This window comes from Arachis hypogaea, chromosome 11 (assembly GCF_003086295.3).
Source record: "Arachis hypogaea cultivar Tifrunner chromosome 11, arahy.Tifrunner.gnm2.J5K5, whole genome shotgun sequence".
Taxonomy (NCBI): Eukaryota; Viridiplantae; Streptophyta; class Magnoliopsida; order Fabales; family Fabaceae; genus Arachis; species Arachis hypogaea.
Genome location: NC_092046.1, coordinates 126,659,565 through 126,683,866, shown reverse-complemented (window position 1 = coordinate 126,683,866; position 24,302 = coordinate 126,659,565). Strand labels below are relative to the sequence as shown.

Below are 24,302 nucleotides of genomic sequence, written 5' to 3'. Positions count from 1 at the left end.
TACTTAAAATTAATTAATAGTCTTGCTAGACACTCCCACTTATAATTTTGAAAGAATTTTGACATAACTTACCCTAAAACTTAAACATATCTGCCTTCACAGCTCCCACAAGTCCAACCAACCTCTCATTCCACAAGTCCTCAATCATCAACATCAATAATATCTATTCAAGTTCTTCACTCGAATGCGCAAAAACCATAAACTCAACCAAATTCAAGCTTAAGTTATACTCATTTGTTTCACCCTTAACTTCCTCTAACTCTTTCTCAATAACTAACAAATATCAAGTTTATCTCATTCTTCATAAAATTTTTCAACGAAAATCAATAAAAGCTCGAATGGGCATTATCAAAATTTCATTTTCAACGAATTAAAAAATTAAATATTGCCACTCTCATCTAATGATCCAATTAATAATTAAATACACTCTTTTATCTTTAACTAACTTTTATAGAAATTTCAGCAAAACCTCGCCTAAGACTCGGATATTTCCACCCTTCAAGGGTTCTATCTAAACCAAACATCTCTCAAATCCTTTTCAACCTTTCAAAACACCTAACAATTTCCAACATAATATATTATTGGCTTGCTATCTTCAATTGTCTTTACGTTATTAAATTTTCAAAACATTAGGACAGCAAATAAGTTGTTCAAATCCTAATCCACCCACCAAAAAGCTTTAAGCATTGTTACTAATTAGTTTTATTACTTAAAAATCCGAAAATGCTTAGCTAGTTCCATTTAATTAATTCCATTTATTCAAAACAATCCAATTTTAATCTATAAGACTTATACGTTCACTAAAAATATATTTTCTCATGGCGATATCGATTTATGACAATTTTTTGAAATAAAACTAAGTTTAAGAAAAATCTCCTACCGCAATTAGTCGAAACTCAGTAATAATTAAACACTATAAACCCCTTTTCTTTTGATTCACGGTAACAGCAACAACTTTGACCGCTCCCACAGCAGCAAATTCCATTAGAGCAGCAACCATCACGGCTTACAAGTGCAGTAGCGCGATCTTGAGACATTATCACCTCAAAATCCTTAACAACAGATAACCAGAACACTAGCAGTGATGGTTTTTGGGGATAGAGATGACTTACTGCGACAAAAGAACAAAGAAATGGAGCAGCAACAGCTCCAGCAGTGCTTCCGACGACCACATTGTCGTTTTCTGGCGACGACTGCGTCGTTCCCAATGGCCAAAGGCGCAGTGGTGTGGCTGCAGCAACGACGGAGGCACACCAGCTCCTTCCTCCTCGCGGGACTCTCTTCTTCTCCTCCACGACACCAAACACCCGCAGCTGCAACAGTGACAGCGATGACCTACGACGATGACAAATATCCCCTTCTAGCGGCGGCTCCGGCAATGATGACGGCGACGCTGCCCTTCGCGGCGTGCTCTCTCTCTCTCTTCTGGCGTTCTGCCTCTTTCCTCGTCACATCTCTTCCTCTTTCGTGACAGCAACGGCGATTCGGCAATGACGGCATTCTTCCTCACCAGCGTCGTCTCCCCATCTTCTTTTTTCTTCTCTTCTTTGCAGCCTTCTCTCTTTGTGTACCTTGTGTAGGGGTGGCAATGGGTAGGGTAGGATAGGGTTTGGATGCAACCCTAACCTACCCGCTCTTAACCCGCGGGTACCCGACCCTATTCGCGAGTTACAGTAAAGATACACTATTATTATATAACTTGATCATAATTCAAAATAGAATTGACTTTTATGTAAAAAAAAATATTAAATTATCAATTAATGATTTTCTTTTAGTGGCTAAGGATCTTTTGCATTTAGTAAGAGGTTTTTGGTTCAACATCCACTTAAACATATTTTTATATAAGTATATAACATATACATATATAGAGTGCGGGTTGGTCGGGTAGGGTTGAGGCTCAACCCGCACCCTATCCTACCCATTGCGGATCGGGTTGGGTACCCGCGGGTAGGGTACATATTGCCACCCCTAACCGTGTATGTGTATTGTGGGTTAGGGTTAATGTGAGTGTGTTTGAATTTTAGAGTTAGGGTTTGGTAAAAGGGATAAGGTTAAAATAGGTATTTTGATAAAATTAGAGGGTAGAGTAGTAATTTAAAACCAAATTTAACCCAATAAAAAATTATTTCAAGAATATTATTTATTTATTAACTTACTAATTAGTTTCAAATAAGTACTCTAATTTAAAATTAGTGATAATATAATTAATTTTTTTTTATTCATAAAAATTAAATTCAAAATCTCAATATTCAAATTAAACCATATATAATTCTCATTATTTTCCAATTACTAAAACTTTGAATTTTAAATAAGAAAATACCTAATCATTATGAAAATTATATAAATCCTAATTTATTTTAAAATCAAAGTCTCATAACTTTGATTTAATTACTTTTTGTAAAATAATTTTTTGAAAATAAAATCATAAATAAATATAATAAATCACAAATAACTCACTATTTAATTTTCGAAAATTCAGAGTCTTACCCCTTCTATTATTTTCAACTTCTAAAACACTACTATTCTTACTCATTTTTTCCAATTCTAATCCCAATTTTTCTAAACTTGCTCCCTTCCACTTTTCTTTTCCATCACTCATGTTCTTCTTTCATCTTTTTGTCTAGTTTGTGTCATTTCTTTGACTCTCTATCTTCACCTTGTCTCTCTTTCTTCTAACTTGTGTCATTTAATTCTTTTTTGCCTTCGTCCCTCTCGTTCATATTGACAAGAAGATTTGGTTTATCTTCACTTTATGCCGAGCAAATCTGGTACATCTTTCTTAGCAATGCCTTCTCTCATGTGATGACAGTCAGGCACAGAAACAGGAGCATGCATGTCACCATATATCTTGTCTTTTCGAGCAATGAAAGCTCTCTTCATAAAATTTAAACCAGCGACAACAACAATGAAAAAAGAAAACGTAAATGACTGAGAAATTTATTTTCTTTTTTTCCCTCCTTCTCTAAATCTTTACCTTTGATCTTTTTTTCTTTTAAAAAAAATTATTATTTTTTAAGGAAATTAATTACTTTGCAAATGGAAAATCCAAAAAGAAGAGATAACAAAACTGCCAAAGAAAAATACAGTAGTACTGCTTAATTGGATAACCAGGTTAATTTAATTTTCGCAACTATAAACTTGATATCCAAACAAATTAAGATTAGGTTGGTTAAATAGGATTTTACCCGATTACATTCAATTACTCAACGAATACTAAAATCAAATCATTTGAGTTACTCATATGCATTTAGATCTCTAAAGATAAAGATAAGTATAAAATTTAATATATAAAAATTTTAATTTATATTTTTTCAATAAATAATATAGTTTATTACTATATTCGATTACGATAAGAAAAATATCAAAATGATTCATTTAAAATTTATTATTTAAGTGGTGTATCAAAATAACAAATTGCACGCTTGATATTTTTTCCCTTCTTTTGTAAATATTTTTTCAAAACTAATATTCAATTAATTTATTTACTTGTCAGCCCAATCAAAATATTTTTCCGTCATTAAAAAAATATGCTAGAAAGTAAAAAGTTTTAGTCCTAAAACATGTTAAATCATTAAGAAAGAAATACTTAGAATACAAAAACGTACCTGAATTCATAAGCAGAGACGGATCCAAAAATCTAATTATAGAGGGGTCAGAAATTAAAATTTTGTATAATCAAATATAATGTTATATATTTGATAATAGATATAATTATAATTAATTTTTTAATTAAAAATTAATAAATACTTGTCAAATAAAAGAATTATCTCAGTCTTTATAATTTTTTTCATAATTTTTTATAATTTTACATCTAATAAAATATAAAATTATTTATTTTTAAATATTTTGTTAATTAATTTACTTTAATAAGTATTTATGTGCCGCGAATTAAATTTTTATGTTTTATATCATTATAAAATATGATATAAAATAATATAAATTAATCTCACTAACAATTTTGTTACGTGAATTTAAAATATACTAAAGTATTTTTATATAATAATAGAGGTAAAAAGTAATAGAAAAATAATAAAAAAGAAACAACTAAATTGCCAACTAAAAAAAGAATAATATTATTATAAATAATATTAAAGTATTTTTTATATAATTATAGAAATTAAAATTAATTTAAAAAAATAAATATAAAAAGAACTTTAAATTAAATAAAAAATACAAATAATATAAATGTATGTAGAAAAATTTAAACTCTAATACATAAAAAATATTAACTCTTTTTATTATTACTACGCTATTAAATTTACTCTATATAATACATCTATTATAATAATATATGAGTTTAAAGTTTGTTGGGGAGCAAGGCCACCACTTGCCCCCACTTAAATCCATCCCTGTTCATAAGCATGATTGAGAGAATTTTGTTCTTTGATCTTTTTCAACTAAAGTCTTTTATACTCCTGATAAGGCTAAATCACAACTCTTCTGATGGAAAAAGAGTAATAAATGCGACTTTGATATGTTGGCGAATAAAATCATAAAGTCACTATTTATATTTGAATATAACACTCATAAAATCCTAAATTTCAAATAAAATAGTATCGCTGATTTTATTCTATTTTATTCCAAATAAAAAATAATAATAACTTTATTTAATTCAATATTTATGACAATAAATAAAATTACTATTATATAAATCATTTAATATAAAATAGCTTAATTTACAGTTATAATTACTATATGTATTAACCATAGATAAATTAGGAAACAATAATTTTATAACCACTCTTTCGTATCCATAAACATAAAAGTTTTTTTTTATTTTTAATAATTAACAAAGTCTTAACACCCAAAATCAAAATAATTAGATTTCAAACATCAAAAGATGATAACAATACAAAAAGTATTAGGACAAAAAAAAAAGTACAAAAAGCTTTTTTAAATGGCATATATTTTTTAAAAAGATAAACTAAATACAAAATATGTATTCTTAAAAAGCTTCAAAAATTAAATTTTGACATAAAAGTTTTTTGGTTTTAACTAGTAACAAAGTCTCAACATCCAAAACTCACAATAATTAGAGTTCAAACATCAAAAGACGATAACAAACAAAAAAAAGTACAAAAAACTCTTAAAGATGGCATATAGTTTTTCAAAAGATGAACTAAATACAAAACATGTATTCTTAAAAAGTTTCAAAAATTAAATTTTGACTTTTTTTTTTTGGGTTTTTAACAAGCACGAAGTCTCAACACCCAAAAATAAAAACATAATTAGAGTTCAAACATTAAAGGATGATAACAATACAAAAAGTATTATGACAAAAAACATACAAAAAACTTTTAAAGATGACCTATATTTTTTTGAAAGATAACCTAAATACAAGATATGTATTCTTAAAAAGCTTCAAAAACTAAATTTTGACAATTTCTGCAAACATATCAAAACAAAAAAAAATATATATTGTTTTTAAATTCAGTGATCTTATACTAAATAATAAAATAAATATTTTTTTATTATTTTATTTTGCATGCTGTTACTCTCAAGTCAGTCACCTATAAAAGCTTGTTCCCTCCACCTCCTCTCGTTTTCCACTCTCACACTGCTTTTTCCAAATCATCTTCAAAACCCTAAAAATAGCACATTTCCCCCCACCACCTTCATTTTCATTCGCTTTAAATTCACACTCTTTCTCACTCACTTTCTTCAATGATGATCAATTTCCCAATTTCCCAATTGATCCAATGATGACCAATTTCGATTATGTAATGTTGTGGCATTCACATTGGAACCTCGCTGAAACATCTAACTTTTCTGAGGTAATTCATTGATTCAAACATTGCATTGATCATTTGGTGATGGAGGACAGTGATGTAGCAGATGATCAGAACTCAGGATGGTTCCAAGTCAAAAAGGTTTATTTTATTTTATTTTTAAAATTTTTTCCTTTTATTATCTCCTACGATTGATGACTTTCGCAATTGTTTTACTGTTGCTGTTGCTTCTTATTTTGCCTTTGACAATATTTGAATCTAAGGAAAGGAATGATTTAAAGTTTGTTTAGCATCTCAGATTAATTCCTCTTCTTTGGGGTTTGATTATACAAGTTTTAGTTATGTTAGGCGGTCTTATTAATAGTTATGTTGTTTCTTTCTTGCCCAGAAGCACAGAAATACCTCAAAATTCTCATTGCAGAGTTGGGTAGGAGGATTTTCAGGGAAAAATGCTTCTAACTCTATGCGGACTCAGCATTCAGTGAATAAAAATAATGAAAATTTACATAGCAAGCACAATGCCAATCTCTCAAGATTAGGGCAGAATTTTTCACAGAACCCTGTTCCTGGGAATGTTGTAGGATCTCCTTCAGTGTCAAATGAAGAAGAGGGCAAAAGTTGTCTTAATACATGTGAGATTAGACATAATAGTGAAAGCGAGAAGTTGGCTCCAGCAGCACGAATGACGGATTCTCAAGGTAAACTTGAAGAAGCCCAGAAACTAGCTGAAGTTGTTAAGCCTGACAAAGGCCAGAAAATCAGATGGGGTGATTTAGAAGAGCAGGACTTGGCTCAGCCACATGAAAAATTGATTGGAGTTGGAATCAAGTTTGGTAGTATTGGAGATGATAGTGTGCTTAGCTGCAGAAAGCCTGAGAATATTCCTGATGTAGTTCCTTGTGATTCGAATAATGCCCCAGAGAAAGACTTGACAGTGTTGGCGGAGACTGTTGATGCAGAGATTGACTCTCATCAGATCCCTCTGTTGAGATGTAAGGATGAAATGCTTGTTGAAAATGGTGAAGATGATAAGACTTCATCTTTGGAAGATTTGAAAAAACCAGAAATGGATGCGGAAAAAGTTGACCCAGATGAAGGCACATCATCTCGTGATGAGAAAAATGATGAAGTCAATAAAACAGAAAATAATAGTGGCACTAAAAATGATTCGTTTTCGGCCAAAGATGCTGTGGTGGTTGAAAATCAAGCACAAACAGTTACCAATGATCTAAGTGATATTGAAGTTTCAAAATTACCAGCACAAAATTGCAGTTCAAGCAACGCAGTTACTGCCCAGGGTACTGTTTCACAACTTCGTGAAAGGGAACCTGAAGTTGCAGGTGGTTCTAGTGCTTCTATTGAAGTTAGGGATTCACCGTATGGTAATGCAGAAAATATTGTTTCAAACTCTCATAACTTCAGTGCCTCTGAGGATGTTGATTCGAATGAAAGCAAAGAAAGGTTCAGACAGAGGCTCTGGTGCTTTCTATTTGAGAACCTGAATAGGTCTGTAGATGAACTTTATCTTCTTTGTGAGCTAGAATGTGATTTGGAGCAGATGAAAGAGGCAATTCTTGTTCTTGAGGAGGCTGCATCTGATTTTAAAGAGCTTATCACTAGAGTTGAGGAATTTGAAAAAGTTAAAAAGTCTTCTCAAACATTTGATGAAGTTCCTGTCATCTTGAAGAGTGATCATCGCAGACCACATGCTCTCTCATGGGAGGTATGCTTCATATATTATGTACAAGGAAATGTGAAAATGCAATCTCTTCATTTGCCCCCATATTATCTGCAAGGAAATGTGTGATAACATGATAGGTTGATAACATTTTAGAAATTCAAAAAAAAAAAAAATTACACATAATATCATTGAGATTTACAGGTAAAGTGAGTGTTATCTGCTTGGGCAGCTTGTGCAGAAAAGGGTGATAACAATCATCTGAGTAACATAAATGCCTAGTCCCTTTTCTTTTCCTTCCTTTTTGTTTATTAAGTACAATTTAGTACAGAAATTATTTTTTTTCTACATGATATATTTCTGAGGAACAGAATCTTTAATGAACATATTCTGTCTTTATATGTAATTTGGCTATCTGGACAATTGTATCTATATTTTGAATCTCTATTTTTTGTATACTAAGCTTGACTGTTTCAGCATTATAACCCAGCATTGGGTATTATGATTTTATTGTACAACTTCTGCATGATGCTATCCATGCCATGCTAACTGGATTTACCTAGCATGTGTGCTATTAAAACACTGTTGTAGTTTAGACTACTGTCACCAATTCATCTTCACATGTTGGACACTGACAGAAAATAAAAATAAATAAATCAGAGCATTTACACATGGTTTCATACGTTCACTTATGGTGTCTTTCCTGTTTGCTTGTTTGATTTCTGGTTTGAGGTGTGGGTCTTAGGTTACACTTATGATTAGTGCCTATAAGAGATATGTATCATGTAGCTTTTTCACACTTCGGATGATCAGCTGCTCTTTTCTGATTGTAGGTCCGACGGATGACAACATCACCACATAGGGCAGATATACTGTCTTCATCTCTCGAGGCATTTAGAAAGATTCAACAGGAGCGTGCTGGCATGCAATTGGGTAGTGACACAGAAAAGACCATTTCTAAACGTTTGAGTTCTGCCTCTGTTAACAATGTGAAAAGATCTCAAACCAATGGCAGAACAGACTTAGTGACAAAGCCAAAAAAGAATAATGGATCTTCAGATGCTAACCAAGGGAATCTGAATGTAAAACGGAATAATGTTGAAGGGGGGGAACCCAGTGCTGACACTGTACAAAGTGAATGTAAACAACCAGATAAAATATTAACTTCAGAAGTTGTTATATCTGAAAATTCTGCTTCTTTTACCACCACTAGAAGTAAAAGAGATGGACCTGGATCTGGAGTTGACAAGCTGCTTTCTAAGAAAGATAAAATGCCAACTGAAGTAGTTAATGAGAAAAACCCCAGATCAACAGATAACATTAGGAGGCAAATACCTGTATCTGAAAAAGATAAGGAAAAGAGGAATATTGCACAGAGTAAATCCTTGAATGCTTGGAAGGAGAAGAGGAACTGGGAGGACATACTTTCATCCCCATTTCGTGTATCTTCCCGCATGTCATACTCACCCAGCATTGGCAGGAAAAGTGCTGAACGTGTACGTATGCTGCATGATAAATTATTGTCTCCTGAAAAAAAGAAGAAAACCGCTTCAGATTTAAAAAGAGAAGCAGAAGAAAAGCATGCTCGTGCTATGAGAATCAGAAGTGAGTTAGAGAATGAGAGAGTCCAAAAGCTTCAACGCACATCTCAAAAAGTAAATCGTGTAAGTGAATGGCACGCTGTTCGTCATACGAAGTTGCGAGAGGGAATGCATGCCCGTCACCAACGCAGTGAATCTCGCCATGAAGCTTTTCTTGCTCAAGTGGTGAAGAGAGCCGGTGATGAAAGTAGCAAGGTAAATGAGGTGCGGTTCATTACTTCCTTAAATGAAGAAAATAAAAAATTGATATTACGTCAGAAGCTCCATGAGTCAGAGATGAGGAGAGCTGAAAAGCTTCAGGTTATAAAATCTAAGCAAAGGGAGGATTTGGCAAGGGAAGAAGCTGTCCTAGAGCGCCGAAGACTCATTGAGGCTGAAAAGTTACAGCGTCTAGCTGAGATTCAGCGGAGAAAGGAGGAGGCCCAAGTCAGAAGGGAAGAGGAAAGAAAAGCATCAAGTGCAGCACGGGAAGCAAGAGCAATTGAACAGCTTCGAAGAAAGGAAGAAAGAGCCAAAGCACAACAAGAGGAAGCTGAACTTTTAGCCCAGAAATTGGCAGAGAGACTAAATGAAAGCGAACAACGTCGGAAGATTTACCTAGAGCAAATTCGGGAGAGAGCAAATTTGAGGGATCAATCATCCCCTTTGATGCGTCGATCAATAAATAAAGAGGGGCAAGGTAGATCTGCCCCTACAAATAGCAGTGATGATCCTCAAACAAACATTGCCTCTGGCACAGGCTCTATCCTTGGAATTGGCAATATCACAATGCAACATGCAATGAAGAGAAGAATTAAGAGAATTAGACAAAAGCTTATGTCGTTAAAGTATGAGTTTGTTGAGCCTCCTCTTGGAGGTGAAAGTGGTGGCATTGGATATAGAGTAGCAGTCGGTGCTGCCAGGGCAAAGGTTGGTCGGTGGCTTCAAGAACTTAAAAGACTTAGACAGGCAAGAAAAGAAGGTGCCACAAATATAGGGCTAATTATTTCTGAAATGATCAAGGTATTTTTTTATATATAATTTTCGGTTTTTGGGTTTATTGGAAATCATGTTTCCTTATTTATGGATTGAGAATTTTGTTTTAACCTTGTTTCAAAGTTATGAACTTTGAACTATGGAATAAAATTTGAATTTAGATCCCCTAAATTTTGAATTTTCACTTGAGAGGGTAAAGTGTGATCTCTCACCTTTGAAATAAATGGTGAGAAATCACACTTTACCCTCTAAATTGAAGTTCAAAATTTAGATGATCCAAATCCATAAAATTTGATGTGCATTGAAATTTTTTCTGCACTTTGAAATATGTTGCGCTTCTTAAAATTTCACTTTATGGGGAAGTCTTGTTTAGTTGGTAAATAAATATTCGTTTGGAAGAATTAACCATCCAACAAATCCTTGTTCCTGATTGTTATGAAACCACTCATCCCAAAAGCTTAAGCTGATGGGAGAAGGTAACATTAATGGTTATATCTCTAACACTCCCCCTCAAACAAGAGCCTCTTTTTGGGTTTGTTTGATTTTGCATAGGCCTTCTTTTCTCTTTTATTTGCCTTATGCCACTTTTGGGGTTCACCAAGGATCGAACTCTTGACCTTTCGGACATAGAGCTCTGATACCATGTTATGAAACCACTCATCCCAAAAGCTTAAGCTGATGGGAGAAGGTAACATTAATGGTTATATCTCTAACACTGATTATATGCTGAACTGAGGTTCTTTTCTAGGACATGTTTACTGTTTACATTTGTGTTGGTCCTTCGCATTGTAGAACATAACTGCTATATTTATCTTGTAACTTGTGCTTGTTTTTAACTTATATATCTATTGTATTCTAGTATTTGGAGGGAAAAGATCCTGAGCTACAAGCATCTCGTCAAGCTGGACTACTTGATTTTATTGCTTCTGCCTTGCCTGCTTCTCACACATCAAAACCTGAAGCATGTCAGGTTACATTGCACTTATTGAAACTACTGAGAGTAGTAATATCTGTGCCTGCAAACAGGACTTACTTCCTCGCACAGAATTTTTTGCCTCCAATCATCCCTATGCTGTCAGCTTCTCTTGAGAACTACATAAAGATTGCAGCATCTATAAGTTCACCCAGTAACATAAGTTTGCCATCATCGAATAAAGCATCCGTTGAGAACTTTGAATCAATTTCTGAAATATTAAATAACTTTTTGTGGATTGTTACTGCAATTTTTGGGCATGTAAGTTCAGAGGAAAGGCAACTTCAGATGCGGGATGGCTTGCTGGAGTTACTGATTTCCTATCAAGTGATTCACCGGTTACGAGATCTTTTTGCACTTCATGATAGGCCTCAGATGGAAGGTTCTGCATTTCCTGCTCCCATTCTCTTAAGCATACATCTTTTGGTGGTTTTGACTTGCAGACCTGGAACAGTGAGTTATATTGATTGGGAATCTTCTGCTGTTGCAATGCAGCAGGAAATTGGCAGCGAAATGACTAAGTTTGCTGATTCTACACATTCTTTCTTGAATAACTCCTGGGGAGATTATGGTCCCTTGTCCACTATTAATGGTAGCACAGTTATGCATTTACCTGATGTCCCAGAGGACAGACCATTGGATGAAATAGTTAAGATGAACGGGAGTGATGAAGCCATTTCTAATGGCAAGGATTCTAAATTGGAGCATAATAGCTCTGCTAAATTGAAAAATGATGATATGATCAAGATGGATGAGCCAGATGAACTGAAGAAAAATCAAAGCAGGGGTATTATCAATTCTTCTGTTTCCCCGAAAGATGAAAAACATGCAGGGGTAATTGTTACAGCACCAAAGAATGGAAAAGTATCAAATTCGGCTCAGCCACTGGCATTTCTTCTTTCTGCTCTTTCCGAAACAGGACTTGTTAGTCTCCCTTCTCTTTTGACTGCTGTTCTACTGCAAGCAAACAATAGATCATCCTCTGAACAAGTTAGTATTTTGCAACCTGCAAATACATTGATGAAAAATTGGTGGTCTTCTTTCATGCTAATAAGTAATAACTATATATTTTGAGTCATATCTAAGTTGAATGGCTTCATTTTCCTCCAGGGCTCATTTATCCTTCCATCTAATTTTGAAGAGGTGGCAGCCGGAGTACTAAAGGTGCTGAACAATGTGGCACTTTTGGATCTTGTATTTTTGCAGCGAATGCTGGTGAGTGTTCTCATTCCCTTGTCAATGTAATTAATTAGTTAGATGTATCTTAAAGCATGCATGGGTATTAACTTTAGCATTATTTCGATTCTTTCCTACCAGTTTTCCTTGTTCTTTGCTGATTTTTTCCCATTTCTTAATGTTGTTTTGCTGACAGGCTAGGCCAGATCTGAAAATGGAAATTTTCCATTTAATGAGCTTCTTACTTTCTCATTGTGCTGGCAAGTGGAAAGCACCTAATGATCAGGTAAATCACCAACAAATCATAAGTTTGAGATTGAAGGGGATTCTTTTCACTTTAATTCTTTTGACTGATCTTTGTAACACAGGCTTGCTTAACTAAAGGAGAATCTAAATGAAATATTTGACCTCGAATTTGTTTTGATAAAGCTTGCAAAACATATACAGGCTATGTGAAACTCTTGATAAATATACACTCATCTCCATCTAGCTTCCTGCACTAAATTACCTTCCTATATTTAGAAGTTTCATCTGACAGATTTATCAGGGGAACATATTTTATATCTGAACTATAGTGAGATGTAGTGTAATTTCATCTAACTTCCAGGAAGATCAACTTAATTCACCCAAGAAAATGAAAAAATTTGTTCATTGTTGCTTCCATTTAATTGCATGATTTATGCCTTTGGTTAATTTATTAGAGGATTCTTAGTTCTTACTTTAATAATCTGCATTGTTTATTTTTTCCTCAGGTTGGTTCATTAATGCTTGAATCTCTGTCACTTCTGGGACACTTTGCATTATTCCATCCTGGAAACCAGGCTGTTCTTCGATGGGGAAAGAGCCCTACCATCCTACATAAGGTCTATGAATATTTAACAAGTGTTGGTTTATTTGTTCAATTTTCTAGTGATGATCTAATGTTCAGCTGTACGACGACAGGTATGCGATCTTCCTTTTGTTTTCTTCAGTGACCCAGAGTTGATGCCAATCCTGGCTGGCACATTAGTAGCTGCATGTTACGGGTGCGAGCAGAACAAGTTCGTAGTCCAGCAAGAACTGAGTGTTGATATGCTACTTTCGTTGCTCAGATCTTGCAGAAGTTCTTCACCTGCATCTCAGCTTAACCCAACCTTGGACAATTCCTCAATTGATGATTCTAGCGAATGCAATCAATTAGGTTCTGAATCCAGAAGGCCTCTGTCGGACATTCCTACAAAACACAGCCGTTCCAATGTCAATGGTAAAGGCTCTCGCGCCTCCTTAATAAAGGTTGGTGCTTCAGGTAATAGCATTAAAACTGGCAGGATAAGAAGCCTAAGGGATGGCAAGGCAACCAAGAGTTCTGAAGAAATGGCTACCAAGAACACACACTGTGTTTTTGAGACCTCAACTTTAATGTTGCACTGTAGATTTCCTCACAGCTTCATTGATAAAGTAGAGCAATTCTTTTCTGCAGAAATTCCAAATGGTGTTGATGAAGTGTGAGTGTAAAACATTTTAAACTCATTTTGATAGACACAGATCTTCAAGTAGATGTTGCACACTGCTACTACCAACAGCCACATGAAAGATATTGAGAAAAGAAAAAAAAAAGCTGACATAACCAGTCTGAGTTATATACACCAAAGCTCCTTTTTTAGTCACTTCATGCCAAAGGCATTGAACCCTTATGGAAATATACATAGTACAGGTTGAGCATTTTTGTATTATATGTAATAGAAAAAAAGGATTTGTGATATAGCTGTCATTATCTATCATCAACTGTAATTGTATCTTATATATATGGTGGTCTCGAAGCATCATAATTCCAAAGTTCCAATTTTTATTTATTTATTTGGCTTTATTTACTTAAAACTAAAATTTTCAATTATTAATCTTTTTATACTATTAAAAGTTTAAAACTTATACAATATAAATATAAACGAAAATTATAATACATGTTAACTAAAATTTTCCTGTATGCCATTTTTTTTTCTTTCAAAAAAGTAAACTAATAAAATCATGTTATCTATCTTTACCCAAAATTCATGACAGAACTTGCCTGTAAAAGTGCCATTATACCTTTCATTAGAGGCTTGTGTTCTGACCCCTGATTGACCCCTGATTATCCCAGGAAGCAAGTAAAAGCTAAAATCTCTACAAAGTTAACAAAAGAGGTCAATGTGCATGTGGGGTGTTGTAGTTTACAGACATAGAAGGAAAAAAAGATCCTTTGCATCCTTTGGAGACTGCTTGTGGAGTCTATCTTCCTTTGTGTGTATGCTGCTCTGCTTTATCAATAAAAGCTGCTCTTGGTTGATCTTCACACATTCAAACAAGTTGTAACAGATTTCAAATTCTACGAATGGAAAACAGGCAACATCTGAGAAGGTATTTTGTTTTGTGATAATTTCTTTCTCTATGCCAATGTCTCTTTGAAGAACTGTTTCTTACTGCATCATATCACTTATTTTTAATGAAAAATCAATGGCATTCTATTGTAGGGTGTCATTTACTGATCCACAAGCACCAAAACATCATGGGTATGCTGGTACTAGAGATAACAATGCTTGGAGCTGGCTCAAAAGGACAAATTTTCATTATGAAGATATAGATGATGAGCATGCAACTTCAGTTGCAGCTGCAGCATTTGCAATTCATTCTCTAGAAGAAGAGGAATCGTGCAATTCGCAAAAGATAAGAGAGGGTCCCAAATCTTCAAGGACTCGAACTATGAGAACAAAAGAGAACATATCTAGGAACCCAAGTTATGGTAACTAGATAAGTCAAGGCAATATGCCTAATCATTCTATGGCCGATTTTTTAAACCATATTTTAAGAATTGTTTGTGTTCGATGTGGCAGCTGAAACTTCAATGAAGAGGTCATTTGGACAAGATCCTAGGACAAAGGAAACAGCTCATCCAGTTAGACGCTCAAGCAGTGTATCCTCTCCAATGCCTCCACCACCAGCTCAAGCAGTGCATCGAAAGGAGAAAGGCATTCCAATACAACACAAAAATGTCTCAACTGGACCACAAACTTGGCAAAAGACCAACATAGAGAAGATTCAACAGCGGTAATGTTCATTACTTAAGCAGCTTGTTTAATTATGATTTCTTTTTCTATAAAATATAAGCTATTATTTTGGGAAAAATTTTCAGGTATGAGAAGATAAAGTCAAAAATTCTTTCTTGGAAGTGTGTGAAAAAGATTCAAACCAAATTCCAGATAGAAAGGAAGAAGGTTTGTCACAATTCTGTGTTATGTATGTATAGATATATATTTTTTCAATTTGTGAACATAGCCTCATAGCTTGTGGAACTACAGAGAGAACTGAAGAAGAAAAGAGCAATGCAAACGCTGAATCATCGGAATAAGATGGAAAGGATAGGTATGTTATCACAAGGATCAAGAGTTGAAGACAAAAGAAGAAATGAAGAGTGGGAGGCCAGAGAAAACTCAAACAGAATCAGGAAAACTGGCAAGGTCCCTGTAAAATGTTCATGTTTCAATCCTAGATAGAATCAAACCTTAGAATCAAGCCGTATCTTCTCTCCAACCTGGTTTCATGAAATCCAGTTATAAGTTTACAACATACACAAGACACAACTATGGTTGATTATATATACAGATGAGATTACATCAATATTTGATGTTCAAACTGTTGTTATTATATCACAACTACTCAATGTTCTGGTTGTAATACATGTATTAATGAAATAAAATTGGTCATATCTAGTTACATTTTGTCCCAGTATTCAATTTGCAGTTGCCATCAATATAGCATAGGTGAAAGAGTATCTTTTTGTTCTGGCTTTAAGTAAATCCATTTGATAAAATAACTAAATGTGTGCTCAACTATGTATAACATTTATTCAGAATCATGAAAATTAAAAGTAGCTGAGTTCCATCAAATGAGAAAATGTTGAAGGGAAAGAAGTGAGGGGAGCTGATTCTTGAATGATTATTAGTGCAAAATCTCTTTATTAGCAACCACTAAATCACTAACAGTACAAAATAACAGTGAAATCCCCTCATTCACCAATTCTTTATTAGCAACCACTAACAGTACAAGAAACAGCATTAACAATCCCAGCTCAACAAATCCAAGCCACAAACAATTGCAGTTTCAGAAAGCTGTGACAGAAAATCAACTCTCAGAATCAGACATTTCCTCTTGCATGTATGTATCTCTCATGCTTAATCATCTATATATACACACCATTTACATGTTGAACACATTTCAAGACCTGAGGCAAACTTAACATGGTGTGCTTACTTCTGGTAAAGCGGACCTGGACTGTCTACGGGAATCAATAGATATTACTGTTTCAAATGCACCAACAAGTGCCTTGACCTTGCTCTTCCTGACCTCAGCAAGCATGGTTGCTGTCTCTTCAATCACATTGTTATACAAACGCCGGTTTGCTTTCTTCTCCACACTTGGGGGCCTAAGTAACACTTCCTCCTCAGATTCTGGTTTTGAACCATCTACCTCTGTACCAGTCTCTCTTGCAATGCTTCTCATTTTAATTGCTTCTGCGATTTGGAATTTAGGTGAATATATTTCAGTTATGACATTTGTAGGAGCATTGATATCTCTAGGATTGTCATAATTAAGGGTGCGCACCGGCCTGAATTTGAGTCTCCTTGGAATGTTGTTGTTCTCAGGCTGAATTTCAATCACCTTTCCTCTCCTAAAAGTAAGCTTCCGAGGAGCAACCTTATTTGTTTCCCCAACTACTGTGCTCACTCTTGGCTTGACTTGATACCCCATCTTCACATTTTCACTGTTTCCTGTCTTCTTCAAAGTAGCATCATCGTGTTGTTTTCCATTGGAAGTGTTTAATGAGAAATCAGATAATGATGTTGACCGTGAATGTGATTTTTTGCCTTTGCCTCCAGAGGATATAAGAGGTTTTCCATTGAATGAGAAATCAGATAATGATGTTGACCGTGAATGTGATTTCTTGCCAGGTTTTCCATTGGAAGTGTTTAATGAGAAATCAGATAATGATATTGACCGTGAATGTGATTTCTTGCCTTTGCCTCCAGAGGATACAAGAGGTTTTCCATTGAATGAGAAATCAGATAATGATGTTGACCGTGAATGTGATTTCTTGCCAGGTTTTCCATTGGAAGTGTTTAATGAGAAATCAGATAATGATATTGACCGTGAATGTGATTTCTTGCCTTTACCTCCAGAGGATATAAGAGGGAGAGATGAACCTGATGGTGTTCGCGAATGTGATTTCTTGCCTTTGCTTCCAAAGTTTATAAGAGGGAGGAATGAACCTGATGGTGTCCGCGAATGTGATATCTTGCCTTTGTTTCCAAAGGATATAAGAGAGAGAGATGAACTCGATAGTGTCCGGGTATGTGATCTCTTGCCTTCACCTCCAGCGGATAGAATAGACATAGACTCACTTGGACAAGTTCCATGTCCAGCATGATTAAGACCCTTCGTTGCTGCTGAAGGCAACATGCTGTTGTGGTCAGAAGGTAGAGTATGTTCGTCATCTAGAGTATGCACAATTTCATGTAGAATGTCATTGCTGGCTAATTCAGGTTTGGCTTCAACCTTCCCATTACCTTTCCTAGAAGACACACTTTTCAAGTTCTTGGTAGTCTTGGCATTCAAGCTTGAAGCTTTCTTCGTCGTACATCTTCTTGTTACTTCCTTGCCTTCAATTAACGATGGCTTTGTCTTCTGTTTGCTATTGATTTCAGAGTGTTTTCTGCTGCTTGAACAAGAAACAACTTTGTCTTTTATTGTCTCCCCTTTTGTATGACTTGGATATTCCTTGTCTCCAATAAAAGCTAGAATTTTTGAAGATTCTTGCTGTGCTTGCCTTAGATTCCTCCTATTGTGCTCCTTGGTTGAAATTCTTAAATCGGTGTTAGTCTGCTCCTTGGTGGAAAATCTTTGATCACTGTTATTCTGCTTCTTCTTCTTGTGCCCCTTGGTGGAAACATTTGTTTCTTCAGTTGTTGAATTTTTCTCTGAATTGACTGTTGCTTCATATATTACTTCCTTGGTATCAACAAGACTATTCGAACTTCCAAATTTTGATTTTGGAGAAGGCTTTGAATGGCTTACTGATTTTCTCAGATCATTGTTATTGTGCTCCTTGGTGGAAACATTTGTTTCTGCAGAAGGTGGTGAATTTTTCTTTGAATTGACTGTTTCTTCATTTATTACTTCCTTGATGTCAGCAAGAGTATTGGAACTTCCAAATTTTGAAGTTGTATAAGGCTTTGAATTAATGCCTGATTTCTTTGTCCATGCCAAAGAAGTTATATTCTCTTCCTGTACTTTGTTTTTGATTCCCCCTGTGGAAACAGTTACCCTTTTCTTTGCTCTTTTCCATGGTTTAGCTTCGGTGGTGGCATTTTGGATGCCGAATTTGCACAAATCATGACACGAACCCTGCGGAGCGCTGAGATAGCGCGAAGCAGTAACCTTAGCTTGATCTTTGGTGAAGGTTGTTATTGTTTCAATATCATAATCTTCCACTGCCATAACCATTCAAGGTTCAACCAAATAGTTCAGATCAAGAACCCTGAAACAGATAACAACTCTGTAAGAGATATGAGGAAAGGGTTTTATAAATTGAAGGACGTTAGCCAGATCAACATAAGACATGTATGAGTGAATATGAGTGAATTTTCTGTTCTAATTTGAGAATCCTAGCAAGAGCAACAATGTAACCAAGCTTGTTTTTTTCTCATTGGCATGAAAGCATTTCAAGGAGCAGGATTAACTTGAATGGATCCATTTATTGTTCACCACTTGTTTACCCTGAAAACTACCAAAATAATAATGAAAAATCTTCACTGGACAAAGTCTTCTTTGAAAGGGCACTAACCATTCCTACTTTCCTAACAATGTAAATTTCATGTATATATATTGCAGCTTCAACGTTCAAATTTGCCCATTTAATTCCATGATTAGTAGACTGCACAAAATGCAGAATTGTATAGCAAAGAAAGTATGTGAAATATGGCACACCATATTATTACAATGCTATTTTCATATTTAGACAACTTCAAACTGATATGAATCCAGCAAGAGAAAAAAGGGGGGGTGGGGGTGGGGGGGGGGAAGAATTGTGACATACAACTAAAAGCATGTGCAAAATCATCACAAATTGATTCGGATTCAGAACCAAAAAAAGAAAAAGGTTCTTAAATAAACCAGCATTGATTTCTGTAAAAAAATTAATTAATGATCCTGCGTATGATCTGATTGATCATCATGAATTCATAATAATCTCAGGAGAGAAAACAAAAACAATCCCCTGAAATTAAGTCATACTTCAGAATCATAATCATCCTTAAAGAAATTGCATGGATCATCATCAACAATTAAACATCCAAGCTAATTAACATGAAATGTAACGGAAAATGAAGGACGATGAAAACACAAACCTTGTTTTTTTCTCCCTAAGAAGGAACGAAATTAAAGAATGGAAAGAAAAGAAAAAAGTAACCACAAAACAGAAATGAAATGGGAAATGGTTATGTTAGGTGTTAGTGTGTCAACCGAAAGCGCGTAATTGGTTATTGGCAAGAAAAAAAGGTAACGGTTTTGCACAGAGAGGAGAAAGGTGGGGGAGAGTCCCCACTCCCACCGAAAAGGAAGAGTAACAACTCTGTCAACCCTAACCCTAACTATGTAAAAATTGCAACCCCATCATTCTCGGATTTCGATTTTGGACCAACATTAACGAAATCCAAATATAGAATATGAGATTAGATTATCAATACACTAAAGTTAAACTCTATTTTTTTAAACAAAATGAAATAGCAAAATTTTAGTTTATCTGGACGTGCAACTTCATTTTATTCTATTTTTTTAGAATATTATTATTAGGGTCTTAGGTTTTGGACTTGAAAGTTGAAACAGATTGATGAACGAACAAAATATGTGATATCCATGGTTGAAACGACAAACCTCCATTTCAATCTCATCAGGTCACCAATGACAATCATCCATTCAAACCAGTACCATTCATCAGTCATCACTAACACCAAACAAGAAAATCCTAGTCAAAATTGAATACCAATACATTACACCAATTTTTCTTGTTTTAATTTTATAAATTTAAAGTTTTTAGTAGTCTTTTAGACTTATTAACTTTTTTCCTATTTTCTTATACGTTGTTTAAAGAATTTAATTTGTTAAAAAATTTTACACAGATAATAAATCTCACTAAAAAATTGTATAAAATTCTTTACACAGCATAATAAAATTAAGAGAAAATGATAAATCGATCATTAATTTGTTGGTTTGTGAATATTTAAGTCCTTAAAAATTTAAAAATATATTTAAGTTTCTAACTTCTTTAAAATCTAGACACATCGATTTCGAGTATAATTTGTTTCATTTTAAAAATTCTCTCGTGTGTATCCGTATCAATAAGGTCAGTATGATGGAAGTTATACTTGATTTTTTTCGTTAGGTCTGACAAATCTAAGTGAATATGAGGGATCAATATGTTTAGGATTTAAAAAGGTCAGGAAGTTAATTAAATGCATTTTTAAATTTTTGAGCACTTAAATGTTCACAGATCAACAAGTCAAGAACCTATTTGTTCTTTTTTCTAAAATTAAAAATGTTTAAATATAATTTTTTATAAATTATTTTAATCTTATAAATTTTTTATTATGATTTAATCTTAATAAATTATAAAATCTAAATATATTTATTCGATATAAGAATAATATGATTAATTAAATTATTTTTTTATTTTGGTTAAAATTATAAATAGAAATGGATTGAGTCGAGTCAAGCTTTGGTTTTGACAAGATTGACTCATATTATAAATTAATGATCCAAACTTAAGTTTTGTAGAGGCTTTTCTTTATACTCGAGTTTGGTTTGTTTAAAGCCTACAAGCCTCTTTATAAAATAGGAGAGTCCCGCTACACATCCAAGTCATTTAGTTTATACTGTGAGACTTCTTCTTCTTCCTTCTCCTCCTCCTCCCCCTCCTCCTTTTTTTCATTATCGGCATCGTCACCACCACCATACCACCACATCCATCTCCTCCTCTTCCTTCTCCTCCTCCTCCTGTTTCTTTTTTATTTGAATTCTTTGATCTCCTCCTTCCTTTTCTTCTTCCTCCTCTATTATCATTATCGTCATCACCAACAATATCAATATTTTGCTAACATCTTTATTTATTCTGATTCTCTGTGGTGATCAAATGAACTAAAAATATTATCAAAACGAAACCATTGTATAATACCAAATGAACCAAAAATGGTCTATTATATAAATTCGAATTCAGAAATACTTGCGTTTCGAATGAATCGAAAATTAGCTCAAAATGAAACCATTGAATAATACCAAATGAACCGAAAATTGTCCATTATATAAATTCGAATTCGATGATAACGATAACGACAATATGTATTTGAAGAAGACAATGATGATGATGATGATGATGATGATGATGATGATGATGATGATGATGATGATGATGATGATGATGATGATGATGATGATGATGATGATGATGATGATGATGATGATGATGATGATGATGATGGAGGAGGAGAAGGATGAAAAGGAAGGAGGAGACGAAATTCCAATAAGAGGAGGAGGAGGAGGAAGAGGTGTTGGTGACGATGGTAACGAAATTGAAAAATAATAAAAAAGGAGGAGAAGAAGAAGAAGACGTAGTATCCAGAGTAAAGAAGAAGAAACACGTAACTCAAATCACTTGGATAAACTTGGATGGAAAATTGCTTGTATGTGAAGAATTACTCTTTTATAAATTAGAACTCAAAACAATACACTTAAAAAATCTAAATTCACCTTAAATTTATCCTAAAATTTATAATTCATTACTTGTAAAGTATATTTCATTTATAATTAATCGTTAGTCACATATCATAACCATATTTATAATTTATAAACATTTTTTTTGACAAAAAAACTACCATCTTAACTTATCTTGATTATTGATTTTTTTTTGTTTTGTGTTTAAAATAAGTAAATAGTTAAAAATTAAGAATTATTTATTTTTATAAAAAAATTTTGACAAGCTAACCAACGAATTTCGTAGGATTTTTTTAAGCAGAGAATCTTTTTTTTTTTAATTAACAAACCTTTTAATAAGTCCAAACCTAACCTATTTAATAAAACGAGTCGAGCCACAAATTCCCATCAAATAACCTGGCTCACCTCCTCCTTTGGTTAAAATATACGCATCTTAAAGGAATAAAATTTTATTTTATACAATCTTAATAAAAAAATAATAAAGTAACAAAAATTATATTCTAATTTCAACGTCTCCTACACGACCTTCTTCATGCATGGCTGCTGTCCCTGAAGCTTCGAAAGACACCTCCGATTTCGAGCGACATTGGCATTGCCGTTGTCCTTGATAGGCTCTCAGGCAGCCACTGTAACAACCTAGTTTTTGAGTACGCGAGGTCTTTTCTGAAAACACGGATTTCTCCGGAAGTTCAATAAAGGGAACACCTCTGCTGTACATCAGGCATCTTAATCCTCATTATCATTATGCCATCTTTAAGCCAGGACCTCTTTTGAGGCAAGCTCGACGACACAGTTACGAAGAACCTAGTTTTTGAACCGTATCGGTTTGGAGCTTTTGATTCTGGTTTCCGTAAATAGTTTCAGTTTGACGAACCGGACTTGATTCATGAGAGAAGAAAGATAATAGTATAATATTATCATTATATTAGTACTAGAAGCTTTTTGAATGATATTATAATATTACCTGATCTGTTTTAGTTAAAAATAGAAAATCGGTTTAACCGGGTTCACAGTTTAGTGGTGCAGCTTAGCACCAGCACTCTTTGATGACTTTAGCAATGCTAATGCTTCATCATAAATGTTCTATTCTCATATTAAATATGTTACTAGTGTCATTTATGCTAGTAGCTCAGAAAAGAATTTTTAGAGATATTTTTACAAGTGTTCCGATACATCTAGTTTTAGTAGTTATACACCTGAGATATTTTAATATTATTTTAATCCACCTCCAAGCCAACCAATCACAACTCACCCTACACCCCGAAGACCCCTAAGGCTGGTTCATTTACTCCTTGTGGCCGAAATTTTCAAGAGAGAAAAAGAGAGAAAAGTTCTTAGTTCCAAATCTTCAAAGCTTGATTTCTTTTGAACTAAAACTCAAATAAAAATTTTAATCTAATCAAAATGATCATCTCTTCTTTCTCTATATAATCACATGACTTATAAAGGCTGGAATCAAGGTGAGATGGCTGCACCATCTCCCTTTTGTTTCTGTTTCAAGGAAACATGCTTAAACATGTGTTTCTTGATGTTCTTCCTTAATGCTTCACTTGACTTGTGGGACAAGAAACGTTAATTTCTAGAAAGTTTAATGTGATAAATCCCTTTCTAACATGATGAATGAGATTCGGTCAGTTGAGAATTTGTGGATTTAAAGTTGTTCTTGATGTGATTTAGGAGGAAAAAGAGCTTAAAGACCACCTAGAAACATAACCAAATTTGGAGCAGCAAATCAAGGTAGGATTTGGTGAAATTAATCTTGATTAATTGTGTTTGAGTTGTGTCATTATGATATGGTTTGGCTGTACTTGAAATTGATGGTTTATATGAGTGATTCTTGTTGAAAATTTGATGAAAATTTGATGAAATTTGATGAAATTCAAGCTATGAACTTGTGTTCGTGATGCAGCTGGAAATCAAAACCCTAGACCTTAAATAGGGGTTTAATTTGTGTTAAAATCAAGTAGAAAATATTGAGTTTTGGTGGCTGCTAATTTATTAAGAATTATAGTAAAAATCAGTTACTGAAAAGATTGAAAAACGAGTAAAAACAGAGAAAGAATCTGAAGAATTTACGAAGAACACGAAGAACACTTTAAGTGTGGTGAAGAACAGGCATTAGATCTTAAAAGGGCAAGGAAGTAAATATTTTGGTGTTTGGGGGTTTTGTAATTTCTAAAAGTTAGGATGGTTAAAGTAGAAATATTAAAAGTTACGGGTGGTAAAAAGTGAATTTGAAAGGTTAAAAGTTAAAAAGGGTAATTTTCGAAAATATATTAATAAAATAATAAATAATAATAAAATATTAAATATTAATATTAAATTAAAAATAACATTTTAATAAAAATAATAAAATAATACGGAAAAGACAGTTTTTCGTAAAAGTTTTAGAAAGA

The 24,302-nt window shown here is 33.8% G+C and overlaps 3 protein-coding genes across 4 annotated transcripts; 2 read left to right on the top strand and 1 right to left on the bottom strand.

Moving 5' to 3' along the window:
- Positions 1-5,541: 5,541 nt before the first annotated feature.
- On the top strand, positions 5,542-13,964 carry LOC112722551 (uncharacterized). The gene is made up of 8 exons (XM_025773615.3): positions 5,542-5,870; positions 6,118-7,452; positions 8,241-10,010; positions 10,843-11,946; positions 12,067-12,171; positions 12,329-12,418; positions 12,885-12,995; positions 13,075-13,964. Exons 1-8 carry the CDS (start codon positions 5,814-5,816, stop codon positions 13,618-13,620), a joined length of 5,118 nt encoding a protein of 1,705 aa, XP_025629400.1. The 5' UTR covers positions 5,542-5,813; the 3' UTR covers positions 13,621-13,964.
- Positions 13,965-14,248: 284 nt separating this feature from the next.
- LOC112722553 (uncharacterized) lies at positions 14,249-15,870 on the top strand. The gene is made up of 5 exons (XM_029289951.2): positions 14,249-14,505; positions 14,619-14,887; positions 14,979-15,192; positions 15,278-15,359; positions 15,444-15,870. Exons 1-5 carry the CDS (start codon positions 14,480-14,482, stop codon positions 15,636-15,638), a joined length of 786 nt encoding a protein of 261 aa, XP_029145784.2. The 5' UTR covers positions 14,249-14,479; the 3' UTR covers positions 15,639-15,870.
- Positions 15,871-16,080: 210 nt separating this feature from the next.
- LOC112722552 (uncharacterized) lies at positions 16,081-20,223 on the bottom strand. Of its 2 annotated transcripts, none has more exons than XM_025773617.2 (2): positions 20,074-20,223; positions 16,081-18,679 (listed from the first exon to the last, which is right to left on the bottom strand). In XM_025773617.2, the coding sequence occupies exon 2, from the start codon at positions 18,643-18,645 to the stop codon at positions 16,378-16,380; it is 2,268 nt and encodes a 755-aa protein (XP_025629402.1). In that variant the 5' UTR covers positions 18,646-18,679; positions 20,074-20,223; the 3' UTR covers positions 16,081-16,377. The 2 variants fall into 2 exon arrangements, with proteins under 2 accessions (XP_025629402.1, XP_025629401.1); XM_025773616.3 differs by lacking the exon at positions 20,074-20,223 and adding an exon at positions 19,548-19,914.
- Positions 20,224-24,302: the final 4,079 nt, after the last annotated feature.

Bases quoted from the DNA above. Each gene is read 5' to 3' on its own strand.
- LOC112722553 (XM_029289951.2), top strand. From the start codon at position 14,480: ATGGAAAACAGGCAACATCTGAGAAG. The intron at 14,888-14,978 runs GTAACTAGATAA...TCGATGTGGCAG, and splicing joins ATCTAGGAACCCAAGTTATG to CTGAAACTTCAATGAAGAGG. The intron at 15,193-15,277 runs GTAATGTTCATT...AAAAATTTTCAG, and splicing joins ATAGAGAAGATTCAACAGCG to GTATGAGAAGATAAAGTCAA.
- LOC112722551 (XM_025773615.3), top strand. From the start codon at position 5,814: ATGGAGGACAGTGATGTAGCAGATGATCAGAACTCAGGATGGTTCCAA. The intron at 11,947-12,066 runs GTTAGTATTTTG...ATTTTCCTCCAG, and splicing joins ATAGATCATCCTCTGAACAA to GGCTCATTTATCCTTCCATC. The intron at 12,419-12,884 runs GTAAATCACCAA...TTTTTTCCTCAG, and splicing joins GGAAAGCACCTAATGATCAG to GTTGGTTCATTAATGCTTGA.
- LOC112722552 (XM_025773617.2), bottom strand. From the start codon at position 18,645: ATGGTTATGGCAGTGGAAGATTATGATATTGAAACAATAACAACCTTC.